The following is a 15071-nucleotide window of genomic DNA, read 5'->3' as shown; positions in this document are numbered from 1 at the left end:
TTGTTAAAATTGTTTTAATAAAAAGGAGAAAAGTAATTTGTTGTTTTTTTTTATACACTTAAAAAATGATACTTTTTTTTTTTTTTTTTTTTTTTTTTTTTTTTTTTTTTTTGTTAATAAGAACATTTAAATATTTTTAAAACATGACACATTGTTTTATTTTATTATTATTATTTTTTTTTTTATTTGTATGATTATTACAATAATACTTTATTTCTAATTTTATGCTCTTCCTTATATATATATATATATATATATTATATATGTTGAAGGTTTTTTCATATAACCTTTCTGGGTGAGAAAAAAGAAAAGTATAATATTTTATTTCAAATAAATATAATTTATTTTTTATAAATATATATTTATATTTTACTTTTCAGAGGTTTAAAAAAAAATAAAAAAGGACAGATGATTAATTTTTACATCTAACTTTATACTAATATAAAATATGATGGAAAAAAAATGAACTTCGTTTATTATTCATTGCTCCCTATATATTTTTATCTTCGTATGTATTTTTTTTTTTTTTTTTTTTCTCAAATATATAATTATTATAAAGAATTATATTTTTACATAATAATTATAAAAAAGTATTACAAAAAAAAAAATATATTTTTTGTTTTTGTTTTTAAACATAAATAAAAATAACCATTTTTTTCTCTTATAACCAATAATGAAAGAGGACAAATAAATATTATATATATATATATATATATATAATAAATGATATGCACATAAAAATATAAAATAAAATTATATACTATATAAAAAATATACTATATATATAATAATAATAACACATATTATTTTATATATTATTATGTTTTTTTTTTTTTTTTTTTTTTTTTTTTTTTTTTTTATTATAAATAAATACTTCGTAAAACACACAAGTAGAGAAAATAAAAAATTTTCTTTTTTCTTTTTTTATAAAATTTTTTATTTTATTTATAATTTAATATAATATATATTTATTTTTTTCATTTTATTTTTGCATATGTAATACACATATATATATAAATATATTATGTAAAATAAAAATACACGAAAATAAAATATTTATATTATAAATAAATTATGTATAATATATTTATTTTATTTTTATTATTTTTTTTTTTTTTTTAGAGAGATATGATTTTTTAATTTTAGAATAATGTTCAATAAATTATAATATTTATTTTATTATATATATAAATATATATTTTTTTTTTGTTTAGAATATTGTGATGAATATATAATTATATATATATATTTTATATTTAATAAATATTATGTAATATATATACACATATGAACTCTTAATAAAAAAAAAAAAAAAAAACTGCATTTCAGTTTTATATGTACGCTTTAAAAAAAAATCAAACTGTTATTTCTTTGGAAAGAGCAAAATACAAAAAGGCCATAAATATATAAAATAAATGTAATATAAACAATATAATATATATATATATATATATATATATATATATGTATGTATTGACCTTTATATAAATATTTATTAATATTTCATTGTTAATATATTCAAGTGCTATAATAAAACATACACATTTATTTTTTTTGCCCCTGTCCACTTTATTATTTTTTTAAATATATATTTATTTTAATTATAAAAAAATATATATTTTTAATTATGAATAATGAAAAGAAAACCGAATTTGTAAGTTTAAAGAAGAAAATTATAAATATATATATGTATAAATATACACATATATATTGTATTTATATGTATCTATTAAGACATTTTTTTTTTTATAAATCAAAATATAAATAAATATATGTATATATTTTTATATATATATATATATTTATATATATGTATACATTTTAATTTTTATAGAGACTTGACCAATCAACGGCTAGTAATGGTCTATTTACTGTTATAGAAAGGAAGCCATTAGCGTCCTTGTAAGTTTTTTTATAATATATATAAAAAAAAAAAAAAAAAAAAAAAAAAAAGGAACAATTACTTTTATGTTTGAATATAAAAAGATATATAGATAAATACACACATAGATATATATCTATATATTCATTTTGACATTATACATATTTATTTTTTTTTTTTATTTTTATGATAGGGAAAACAATGAGAGCCTTAATTTTAGTAATTTTAATGATCATTTAAATGCATCAGTTGATGAAGAATTAAAAAAGAAAGAAGACTATAATAATGATAGTAATAATGTTGATAATATTATTAATAATAGTAATAACCAGAGTGATAATATATGTGGAATATACAGATTAAACAGCTCCCAATTATTAAATGAAAATCTTGACAATACGTTAAGCAGAATAAGTTATGTAGATGATGACGTGTCATCTTTTTTTGATTCAGATAAAGAAGAGGAACTTTATTTTGATAATGATATTTCGACTCTTGGTTCATGTTATTCTTTTTCTACACCTAATAAAATATGTAAGAAGAAAAAAACAAGGACTAGCATCAATGGTATACATAAACATGCAAGAGAACACAATAATTTATTATTAGAAAAAAATGAAGAGAAAAAGAACTCACCACTTATTCATAATAAGAAAGATGAAAAAAATAATTATTATTATAAAGTAGAAGGAGGATCAAATGAAGATTATTATGATATAATGAACAAGAATATAAAAAAAAATAAAAAAAATGGTTTCTTAAAAGATCATTATTTTAAAGAAAATCTAAATGTTAGTAATGATGATATAAATATACATTCTATGGTATCCAATAATAATAGTGATCATTCAGATCAGAGTAATAAAAGTGAAAAATTATTTAATAAAGAAATGGTACCTATTATAAATGATAATGAAGAAAAAGCTATAAGACTAAATAAAAATATTTATAGGGTAGTTAATATTAATAAGGGAGAGGAGAAAAACAATAAACAAAGCTTTATAAGAAGAATTACACAAATAAGGAGAAGCATGATCAATGAAAAGAATTTTCAAAAAATTAATGATGATCATGATGATGAACATAAGTATGATAAGAAGTATGACCATGGTGATACTTATCATCATAAGTATAATAAGAAGTATGACCATGGTGATACTCATCATCATAAATATAATAAAATGTATGACCATGGTGATGGTCATCATCATCGTCATCATTATAAATATGATAAGAGATATGATCATAATGATAAAAACAAAATAGAACATCACCATGATGTAGTAGATCAAGATGAACATATATATCATGAAAATACGAATGATAAAAATAGTGAATCGAAGAATTATTCAAATTATAATAATAGATTTAGTGAAGGTTATATTCTTAAAAGAGATAATAAAATGGCTAGATATAATAGCGATAAACGAGTGAAATATAAACAATTAAATAGTGATGAGGGATATGAAAATGTTTCAAAATATACAAATAAAGAAAAATATTCTAATATAGATTCTGATATATATTATAGAGAAGATGATTATTCAGATTATTATAATGATGTTCCACCACGATATAATGATTATTATAATCATATATCTGATAGAAATGATAAGAAAAATGAATTAAATGAAAATTCGTATTATTATAAAAATGTAAAATATAATGAAAAAAATATGTTTATAAAAAATAATGATAATAAAGAAAATGAACCATATGGTCAGGTTCATTATAATGATGATAAATATATAGATAATCCATATGATGATAGATATTATAATGTTAATCGAGATCAATATAATTTGTATGATGATGAAGATAATATACATAAATCTAAATATATGAATAAAAATTATTATAATAAAGGAAATGTTTTAAATAATTATTATGAAGCAGAAAGATTAAAACGATATGGTTCATATGATGAAAAGGTTGGTATTAAAAAGGGTGATGAAGATGATTATATATATAATAATAACAACAACAACAATAATAATAATAATAATAATAATAAGAATAATAAGAATAATAGTGTGGATGAAAAAATACATACCTTAGATAAAGATAAACATAACCTTGATAAAAATAATATATACGATGATAATAATAGTTATGCATATAATCATCATATTGTAGGAGGAACCAATAATACAACATATTTAAAAAATGTATCAAAGAAAAGTTATAAGAGAAGAGAAGAAAATGATGAGATAGATAATGAAAATGTAAATTTAGAATCTGGAGAAGAAGAATATCGAATGATGCATAAAAATAAAAATACGACATTTAAACATATAGATGAAAATAAGATGTATTATAAACATAATGAACTATTGAATGAATATAATACAATTGAAGATGCAGATAATCTAAATAATAATATGAATAGGAATAGGAATATATATATACATGAAAATCGACTTAGCAACCAACAAAATAATAAGTTCAACGTTAATAATAATGAACTGGAGGGAGACGAAAAAAAAAATAAAATGGATAACATGTATTATAATAAAGAAAGAAATTATTTAATAAATAATCAGGAATATAATAAAAATTATATTTATAGAAATGAATATTATAAAAATGAAAAAAATGTATATCTTGATAGTTATCCATACGAAATGGTTGATCAGAAAAATAAATACACATCTAACATGAATAAAGAATATGATAATAAAGATTCTTCTTATTTATATGATGATATTTCTTCATCTTATAATCAAAAAAAATATACTAAATTAATAATGAAGGATAATTTGTATAACAATAAATATAAACATAATAATTATGATAATCATAATAATATTGATGAGCATGATGTATATTACAAACATCCTTATGGAATAGAAGAAGGAAGAGCATATGATAAAAATTATTATCAAGATAATGAATTAAATGATTCCAATTTAAATTATAATGATGATTACATGCATACAAAAGTTAAAATGCATGATGATCATGATAATAATATGGATGATAATAATATGTTATATAATAATATGCATCCGACGGATGATGGTAATAATAATAATAATAATGATGATGGTGTGGATAATAATAATAATAATAATAGATATCATTTAATGAATCAAAGAAATATATATCCAAACAATGTCCCTATGAATTATGTTGGAGAAATGAATGAAAATAAAAATAATTATATCCTACCAGATAAACAAAATATCCAACCAAGTGATGAGAAAAGAGAAGAAAACTCAAGAAATATTATAAACGAAACTAACAAAGATGATCAGGAAAATATAAATAATATGAATAATTTAAATATGGTCAATAATAATATGAACAATTATGTATTACCAAATATTAATGGAATGGTTGTTCCTACTACAACTGTACCAGCTAATATTGTAACTGCTAATGTAGTACCAGCCAATGTAGTACCAACCAATGTAGTACCAACTAATGTAGTACCAACCAATGTAGTACCAACTAATGTAGTACCAACTAATATTATACCAACTAATGTAGTACCAACTAATATTATACCAACTAATGTTATACCAACTAATATTGTACCTACCAATGTTGTACCTACCAATGTTGTACCTACCAATGTTGTTCCTACAAATATAGTGCCAAATGTACCTATTACAAATAATAATATTCAAAATAATAATAACTTGGAAAACATAAATAAAACTAATGATAACCCACCACCACCTGTTAAAAGAAAAAGGGGACGACCTAAAATGAAAAAAACACCACCGGAAGAAACACAACCGAATGATTTGGCTAGTAATAGTAATGCTTCTTCATCATATCAAGCTACTAACACAAATATTCAAAATATGAATTTAAATAATTTGAATCATAATCTCGTAAATGATATCAATCAACCTTTATATACTACTAATCTTAATACAATTATGAATCCACCATTTAATAATCAACTAGCCAATACTGTTATAAATCTTCCTTTAGATCAGCAGGTCGTACAACCATTAGGACATCAAGTGGTGCAACCCCTTGGTCAGGCAATAAATTATCAGGTAATTCCACCACCTCAGACGATAGGACAACAGCTAGCTGAACCGATTAACCAGCAATTGAATCATCAACTGAGTCAACAAATAAACCAACATATAAATCAGCAAATGGGTCAACAAATAAACCAACATTTAAATCAACAAATGGGTCAACAAATAAATCAACAAATGGGTCAACAAATAAACCAACATATAAATCAACAAATGAATCAACAAATGAATACACAGTTAGATCAACAAATAAATCAACATATAAATCAACAAATGAATACCCAATTAGATCAACATATAAATCAACAAATGAATCACCAATTAAATCAACACATGAATCATCAGTTAAATCAACACGTGAATCACCAATTAAATCAACCTTTAAGTATGACTATGAATCAACAATTTAATCACCCTTCTTTATATAATAATACAAATAAACCATTGAATCCTTCCTTATATGTAGTACCAAATATGATGAATAATAATTACAATGGAATCATGAATGAAGAGCAATTGGGACCCATGTTTAATAATCATGATAACGAACAAGGAAATAATGTGGATCCAAATTTTTATTATAGAAATATGGAACAAGAGAAAAGTCAAAACGATGATTTTTCTTATGAAGATGAAGAAGAAATGAATAGAAATAATAAAAAGAATACAAGGTCCACTGTAAGTGAATCAGAAGGACAACATTCAGAGAAAGAATTTCCAAAAATTCATAAAAGAAGAGGAAGAAGAAGAAAAAAAGATATTGAGCAGCAAACTAATGAATATAAACAAAATAATGATCAACTTAATGTAAATGAGGATACAAGAGATGAGAATAAAAGTGATCCTGGATATTCAACGTTTATTGATGAAAATAACAAGACAGTTTCATACAGTAATAAGACAAAAAAAAAAAAAAAAAAAACACATATAAATAAATAAATATATATATATATATATATATTTTTATATATATGTTTGTCTTTATTTATTTTGTAGGAGTTTCATATCATCCGGCAGATGCAGTTTGGGAAAAAATATCAGGCGTCAAGGTATGATGGAATATAATTTTTATTTATATATATTATCTTGATATTTTAAAAATTATATTTTTAAATAATTCATATAATATATATATATATATATGTATGTATTTATTTATTTGTTATGCTTTTCAGTTTGGTCCAATGATATTAACAGCTCAAAGCAGAACAACAAATGTTATACTGTCGAAAAAAAGATCAATAGAATTAGGAAATATTTTACACAACTTAATAGTAATATAAAATAAGTTTTTATTGAATGAATATATATAATTGATACTATAATATATGTATATGTTTATTTATTTATTATATTTTATTTTTATTTTTTTAGTATGGATATATATATAAAGGAGACAATGTTAGGCTGACCATAGGAAAAGAATCAAAAAATGTAAAGAGTGGTTCTCCTTTTTTCTTACCTAGTTTTATGGACTGTAGTATACACAACGATGATGAGTAAGAATTATTTTAAAAAATAAATATAAATAAATAAATAAATATACATATATATATATATATATATATATATATATATATCCAAATTAATAACTACTAATGGAAATATACATACATATATAAATTTTTAATTTTACAGCTCTGGATCCGCTAAAATATTTTTATGTTTTGTTTATCTAAATTAATATACATCTTTTTAATGTACTAATTTACAAAGTGTGCCACATTAAGAGCAATAATTATTTTTTATAAGGACATATAGAAAAAAATAGATATATTAAATAAATATGTAAATATAGAATGTTTTTACACACATATGAATACATGTATATGTTATGTTATTATATATTTTTTTGTATTTATGAAATGAATAACATATGTAGCATAAATGTGAGTATACCAAAAAAAAAAAATAAAAAATAAAAAATAACACACACAAAAAAAAAAATACATATATATAATATATATATATATATATATATATATATATATATATTTATTTATTTATTTTTATGCTACATATCAATTAATATATTTTTTTTAATACACGAATAAGAATAGAGATATTTAATATTTTTTTGTGATTTGATAAGAGTAAATCTAATGAATTTTTTATTTTTGATTTTTTGTATAAGGTCAATTTGTATAACAATATTGAAGTTGTTATAAATTTGAAATGGTAAAGGTATTTTGTTAATACGAAAAGACATATTTTCATTATAAAAGAAATTTATATAATCATTCTTTTGTTGAATGGTATTTATAATATGGTTACTATGATTATTAATAGTATAAGAATTATGATTTATATATTGATTATTTGAAATATTATTATTAATATTTAAGTCTGTTAAATCAGAAAGGCTACTATTATATGAATTTTCTTCATAGATAATGGTATCATTACTAGTAGTATCACTGGAATAATTTTCAATATTAATATTATTTTGTTTTATGTTTGTCATATATATATTTTTTTTTTTTTGTGTTGATATAATATCTTTATTATCTATTATATGACTATGAGTTTCATGGTTTATATCTTGATAAGATTGATTAATATAATTCTGGCAAATTTTATTATGATTTTTTCCCTCACTTTCACACTTATTATTATTATTATTATAATAATAATTATTATTATTGTTGTTATATTCTTTATCATTTTGAGTTGTTATATTTTTCATTTTTAATTCTTTGTTATTATTTTTATTATTGTGGATGCTATCCACTATTTCATGTTTTGACACATCAAAAATGAGGATAGCTATATTTAACATGTTTGCTACGATTTTTAATTCTCTTACTAAATAAAAATAATCAAATGGATTATTGATATTTATATTTTTTAGTAAATTAGTAAAATTATATATGGCTATACAAGAAATGTTTTTAAATCTATCATTTTTGTCATGTATATAATTATTATATTGATCAGTATTATATTTATAAGTATTATATTTATCAGTATTATATTTATCAGTATTATATTTATCAGTATTATATTTATCAGTATTATCTTTATTTGGGTGTTCCACCTTTATATGTACATTATTATTGCAATTATTATTTTGTTTGTAGTTTTCCTCTTTATTATAATTTTTATTATCACAATATACATTCCATTTATTTTTCAAAGAATGTTCCTTGATATATGATAAAAAAGATATCAGATCTGAAATATTTTTAATTCGCAACATACAAAAATGTTGTAGGATATCATCGTATTTTATATGACATGTTTCTGTTTTATTTTTTTTTAATTTATTTGTTATAATATGAAGTATTTTAGATATATCATTAATATGACTAAAGTGTATAAATATTATGGACTCTTTATTGATGGACAAAGTTTTTTCCTCATATTTATTGTTAAGAATTATATCATACAATAAATTGACCAGAATAATTTTATTTATTTTTGTTTTTTCACCATAAAAATAATATAACTGTGATGTTTCTATACCATCACATAATAGATCATTTAAAGATTCAATTGTTGTTTTATAATATTTTTTATTTTGTATATTCTTTTTCATAAAGTCTGAATATATCAAAAAATTTTCTTCTAATGAGTTTTTTTTTATATATCTAAGAGTTTTTTTATTATTCTTGTCTTTATCATACACATAATCATTAATATTATTATATATAATGGATGTGTAGATATTTGTATTATTTTCATGTGTTAGTTCATCGTAAGAATTAGACATCCTAGGATGTGTGTGAGAAATGGAGGACATTAATGATGAGCTGGAAGAAAAACTTGACATATTTGATGACATATCAGATGATATGCCAGATGATATTTCAGATGATATTTCAGATGATATGTCAGATGATATTTCAGATGATATGTCAGATGATATATCACATGATATATCACATGATTTATCAGATGACAAATTATATGACGAGGACGAAGAAAGGTCTTTATCATTCCCATTAAAACCATCAGAATTATTCATATTATTACAATATGTATTTCTTTTCTTTCTCTTACAATATGTTTCATTATCACTTATAGAATATATATCTTTATAGTATCTTTTAATTGATTGTATATTTTGTTCTATACCACTTATTTCTTGTGTTTCCTTTAATCCTAATTCTTTGATATGTTGTTTGAAAATTTCTGACTGTATGAAGTTTATTTCCTACAAGATGGAAGTGATAAAAAATATATACATATATATATATATAAATAAATAAATATATATATATATATATATATATATATATATATATATATATATATTTTTATGTGTAATATAAATATATAGGAGGATTATATCTTTCCAACCTTAAAATTGACATTTTCCAGATAATTCATGCTCAGCTCTTCAACTATATATAAAAAAAAAAAAAATCATAAATACATACATACATATATATATTTATTATATATATATTATAATTGTTTCATTTTCTTATGTGCTATACTTGTTTTTAAATTATTAGAAAACAATTTGTTTTTAATTGTATCTTCAATTTTTAAATATCCTATATCAGTCTTCTCCATTGTTGTACTTTTTTTTTTTTTTTTTTTTTTTTTGTGTGTACTTCAATTACATTCCATTTTCTATCTTTTTTTGTGTTTTCTTTTTTGATTTATTAAAAAATAAAAATTACAATTACATTGAAGGTGTACGAAAAATATTTAAAGTACGCAAAAATAACAATATATTACATATATATATATATATTTTATTTATTTATATGTATATATTTTTTTTTATACCTATTTAATCTATTTATTTATTTTTATTTTTTTAATATGAACTACATATGAAGGATTAAGAAAAAAAAAAAAAAAAAAAAAAAAAAATTCAAATACAACCATAACGATTTAAGTATTATGTGTAAAGAAAAAAATAATACTAAATTAATTTATATATATATATATAAATATATATACATATATGTATACATTTTGTATTCTTACAATTAAGGGTTTTATATTTATATGTGTACTTTTTTTTTATAATTTTTTTTTTTTTTTTTTATTTATTTATTTTTTATTTTTTTTTATTTTTTATTATCACTTGTGAACATTCATTAATTTAATAAATATTCACATTTAATTTGTTTTATTTTTAAAAGTATAAATTGTGAATGATAAAAATGAAAAATGATTTACAATTATTAAGTTGTGAATAAAGTAGGGATAAACGTTATTCCTTTATATATTAATAAATAAATATAAATATATATATATATATATATTTATATATATGTATATATATTTTTACAAGTATTTTTTATGGAAAAGAATACAAAAAATAACTAATATATATATATATATATATATATTTGAATTAGTATGGGTTGTTTACATACATTTTTGTTTTAGCCACCTTTATTTTATTGTGTTTGTTTTATTGTTTTTTTTATTTTTTTTTTTTAAATCCTTTTACTTTTTTATATTTAACATTCAGAAAGGAAAGAATATAACATATTGTTGTTATCCATACAGACAAATATATACAACATTGTTGTAATAAAATAAATTATTATATATATATATATATATATATATATTTATATATATACATTTTTGTATGAAAAAGAGAAAAAAATGGAGTTATCAATAGAGACATTAAAGGAAAAGGTAAACAAAATTGAGGATTATATGCTTTATATATAGTCATATGTTTATAAGTGCATAAAAAAAAAAAAAAAAAAAAAAATTTTTTTCTTTTTTCCTACTCATTTATGTAAGATTATTTTGTATATGTGTAAGACAATTTATTATTATTTTATATTATTATATATATATATATTTTTAATTTCAGTTTTTAAATATGAACAGTGACATTGAATTGATAGAAAGGAAATTAAAAGATGAGATGGAGAAAATATACGAAGATAATATAAATCCATATTATTTATTAAAAGATTTTGATAGAATAAAAAAAGATTTAGAGAATATACACAAAGAGTTAGATAATTTGTATATAAAGAAAAATAGAAGCATAAATTATTTACATCGGCAAATGCAGAATTATAATTTTTTAGTGAACTTAGAAAATAATTTAAATATTCCTACAACTTATTTTGATAAATATAATAGCTCTGAAATATTACTTAAGAACTATTTTTATGAAAATATCAAACAATTTTTATTAAATATAAATTACAATGAAATAAATAATTTAATCTTTCAAGATTATCAACAAAGATATATGGATAGACAATTACCAGTAGAAGAAAATATAAATAAAATGTATAATGAGAATAGTAATTTAAATGATTTTGATTTAAATTCTTATAATGGTCCAAATGAAAATCGTGAAATGGAAAAAGAAGATTTATATACAAATGGTACACATAATAAATATAATATGGAAAATAAAAATAATATGAATAAACAAAATAATATGAATAATAAAAATAATATGAATAATAAAAATAATATGAATAATAAAGAAAATGATGAATTGAAAAATATAAATGAGAAAGAAAACTACTTTACAGCAATTGATGAGGCCACATTTCAATCAGTACCATATTTAATAAGAAGGCGAGCAAAATTGGAAGATATTAATATGATTTATAAGGCATTATATGATATAGCCATGAAATCTGGAAAGTAAAAATAAAAACGAAATTAACAAAAAAGATATGTTATATCACACATGATAATATATATATATATATAATTATATTATTTATATATTTATTTATTTGGTTATATACACACATTAGCAATATTAATTATATCATATTCATTTATTTTTTTTTTATTTTTTATTTTATTCTTATTTTAGCTGTTTCCCTGTGGAGAAGTCAGAACTGTTGAAAATGAATTTACAAGTATTTGGACAAACAGGTATAATATAAAAGAAAAAATTAATATCACAAGTTGTGATACAACACATTTTATTATTTTTTTTTTTTGTATGTAAAATATATATATATATATATATATATATATATATGTGTGTGTGTGTGTATTTATTTATTTATTCATTTTTATAGGAGAAGCTAAAATTGCCACATTAAGATATTTAAAAATTATAGAAGTCCTTAATAAGTATAACTACCTTTGTTATTTTTATTCATTCATAATATAATATATTTTTTTTTTTTTTTTTATAATATATTTAAAAATATGATATATTACCACGTTTTTTTATTTTATATACACATATATATATATATATATATATATATATATATATATATTTTTTATTTCAGAAATTCTTCGGTTAAGCTACTTAACTGCATGGGCTTAAAAAAGAAAAAAAAGAAAAAAGGAACAAGCATAGGAAAATAAAAAAAAAAAAAAAAAAAAAGAGAGAAAGGAAAATATAATTATTTGAAGAGACAAATTTTGTGATAATCTTTGAGGAAAGATATTTATAAAAATTTAGGTTCCTTAATAAACCCATATATGACTCTGAAATGTAAATATTATATAAACACTCTTTTGAATATATATATATATATATATATGTATATATATGTATATATTCTTTTTATATCTTATTATTTGTATATAACATTTTGTTGTAACTGTTTATTTTTAAAATGGTTCAATTTAAGGTTGTGTATATTTAGATATGCAATTTTTTTTTTTTTTTTCCTTATATATATATATATATATATATATATATATATATATATATATGTATATATGTATATATATTTATAAGTCAGCATTTAAAAAAAAAAAAAAAAAAAATTTCTTAAACTAGATACACATTATTATATAAGTATATTATTTTTAATATATTAATATTTGTATTTTTTTTTTTTTTTATCATCCCATTTTTTTTTTTTTTTGTTTAGTGTATATTATATATATATATATATATATATATTTATTTATTTATTTATAACATTTATATATACAATGATAAATCATTAGTGTATGTTTACCTTTTTTAGAACTATTGTAAAAGTAATCATACAAATATATAATATATATATATATTTATATATATATATTTTTTTTTTTTTTTTCTTTTTTTTTTTTTTTTGTGTTGACTTTTTGAATGTTTGCACATAAATCTGGTTATTTTAGAAATGATATATTTCTTCTTATTCCTATTTTTGATCTTATTAAAAAATAAGAAAATACAAACTAAAAAAAGTATAAAGAACTCGAATATTTTAACATTCATACCATTATCCAAAAAAAATGAAATTATTAAACAAAACATAGGGAAAATATTAACTTATAATTTACAATATGATCAAGGACATACAAATTATAAAAAAAAGGTAAGGAAAATAAACTCACATAATAGCTCATCAGCATTTGGAAATAATTATAACCTAGATATTGAAAAAGAAAATAATAAAAGATCCATTTTAAAAAACGAAGATTTAAATTTTGAAATAAAAAATGACTGTATTATATCAAATGATAATATAAATCCAAAAAAAAAATATATAAATAAAAAGGATCAAGGAATGATGGAAGATACCAATACTAATGATAATATTAATGACACAAATAATAATTATAATAATTATAATAATTATCTTAATTGTGAAGTTAATAAAAAAAAAAGAAAAAAGAAATATTCAAAAGTAGAACAACAAATTATCACGAATAATGATGATATTAAAGACATGAAAAAAGATGTCAAATTATATTTTTTTAAAAAAAGAATCATATATTTAACAGATGAAATAAATAAAAAAACAGCAGATGAACTTATTAGTCAATTATTATATTTAGATAATATAAATCATAATGATATTAAAATATATATTAATTCACCAGGAGGTTCCATAAATGAGGGACTAGCCATCCTAGATATATTTAATTATATTAAATCCGATATACAAACAATATCATTTGGATTAGTCGCATCTATGGCTTCAGTCATTTTAGCTAGTGGAAAAAAAGGTAAAAGAAAGTCTTTACCTAATTGTAGAATTATGATACACCAACCTCTTGGTAACGCTTTTGGTCATCCACAAGATATTGAAATACAAACAAAAGAAATTCTTTATCTTAAAAAAGTTCTATATCATTATCTATCTTCATTTACAAACCAGTCAGTTGAAACGATTGAAAAAGATTCCGATAGAGATTATTATATGAATGCTCTAGAGGCAAAACAATATGGAATCATAGATGAAGTTATTGAAACTAAACTTCCACATCCGTATTTTAATAAATTAGAAAAATAATAACACGGGATATAGTTCACATGGTGTAATATAATATGG

At 19.4% G+C, this 15071-nt stretch overlaps 4 protein-coding genes across 4 annotated transcripts; 3 read left to right on the top strand and 1 right to left on the bottom strand.

Moving 5' to 3' along the window:
• Positions 1-1627: 1627 nt before the first annotated feature.
• On the top strand, positions 1628-7567 carry PADL01_0306500 (conserved Plasmodium protein, unknown function; the record flags this gene model as incomplete). The annotated part of the gene is made up of 7 exons (XM_028683547.1): positions 1628-1654; positions 1835-1902; positions 2076-6775; positions 6880-6932; positions 7059-7157; positions 7258-7382; positions 7522-7567. 7 exons carry the CDS (start codon positions 1628-1630, stop codon positions 7565-7567), a joined length of 5118 nt encoding a protein of 1705 aa, XP_028536484.1.
• Positions 7568-7897: 330 nt separating this feature from the next.
• On the bottom strand, positions 7898-10404 carry PADL01_0306400 (conserved Plasmodium protein, unknown function; the record flags this gene model as incomplete). Its single annotated transcript, XM_028683536.1, has 3 exons — positions 7898-10039; positions 10186-10229; positions 10326-10404. The coding sequence occupies 3 exons, from the start codon at positions 10402-10404 to the stop codon at positions 7898-7900; spliced, it is 2265 nt and encodes a 754-aa protein (XP_028536483.1).
• Positions 10405-11460: 1056 nt separating this feature from the next.
• PADL01_0306300 (conserved Plasmodium protein, unknown function) lies at positions 11461-13161 on the top strand (the record flags this gene model as incomplete). Its single annotated transcript, XM_028683525.1, has 5 exons — positions 11461-11493; positions 11678-12474; positions 12653-12714; positions 12864-12918; positions 13083-13161. 5 exons carry the CDS (start codon positions 11461-11463, stop codon positions 13159-13161), a joined length of 1026 nt encoding a protein of 341 aa, XP_028536482.1.
• A 752-nt stretch (positions 13162-13913) lies between these two features.
• Positions 13914-15032, top strand: PADL01_0306200 (ATP-dependent Clp protease proteolytic subunit; the record flags this gene model as incomplete). Its single annotated transcript, XM_028683514.1, has 1 exon — positions 13914-15032. The coding sequence occupies one exon, from the start codon at positions 13914-13916 to the stop codon at positions 15030-15032; it is 1119 nt and encodes a 372-aa protein (XP_028536481.1).
• Positions 15033-15071: the final 39 nt, after the last annotated feature.

This window comes from Plasmodium sp. gorilla clade G2 (assembly GCF_900097015.1).
Source record: "Plasmodium sp. gorilla clade G2 genome assembly, chromosome: 3".
Taxonomy (NCBI): Eukaryota; Apicomplexa; class Aconoidasida; order Haemosporida; family Plasmodiidae; genus Plasmodium; species Plasmodium adleri (nom. inval.).
The sequence above is the reverse complement of the archived record's forward strand: the minus strand, read 5'-3'. Positions and strand labels throughout refer to the sequence as shown.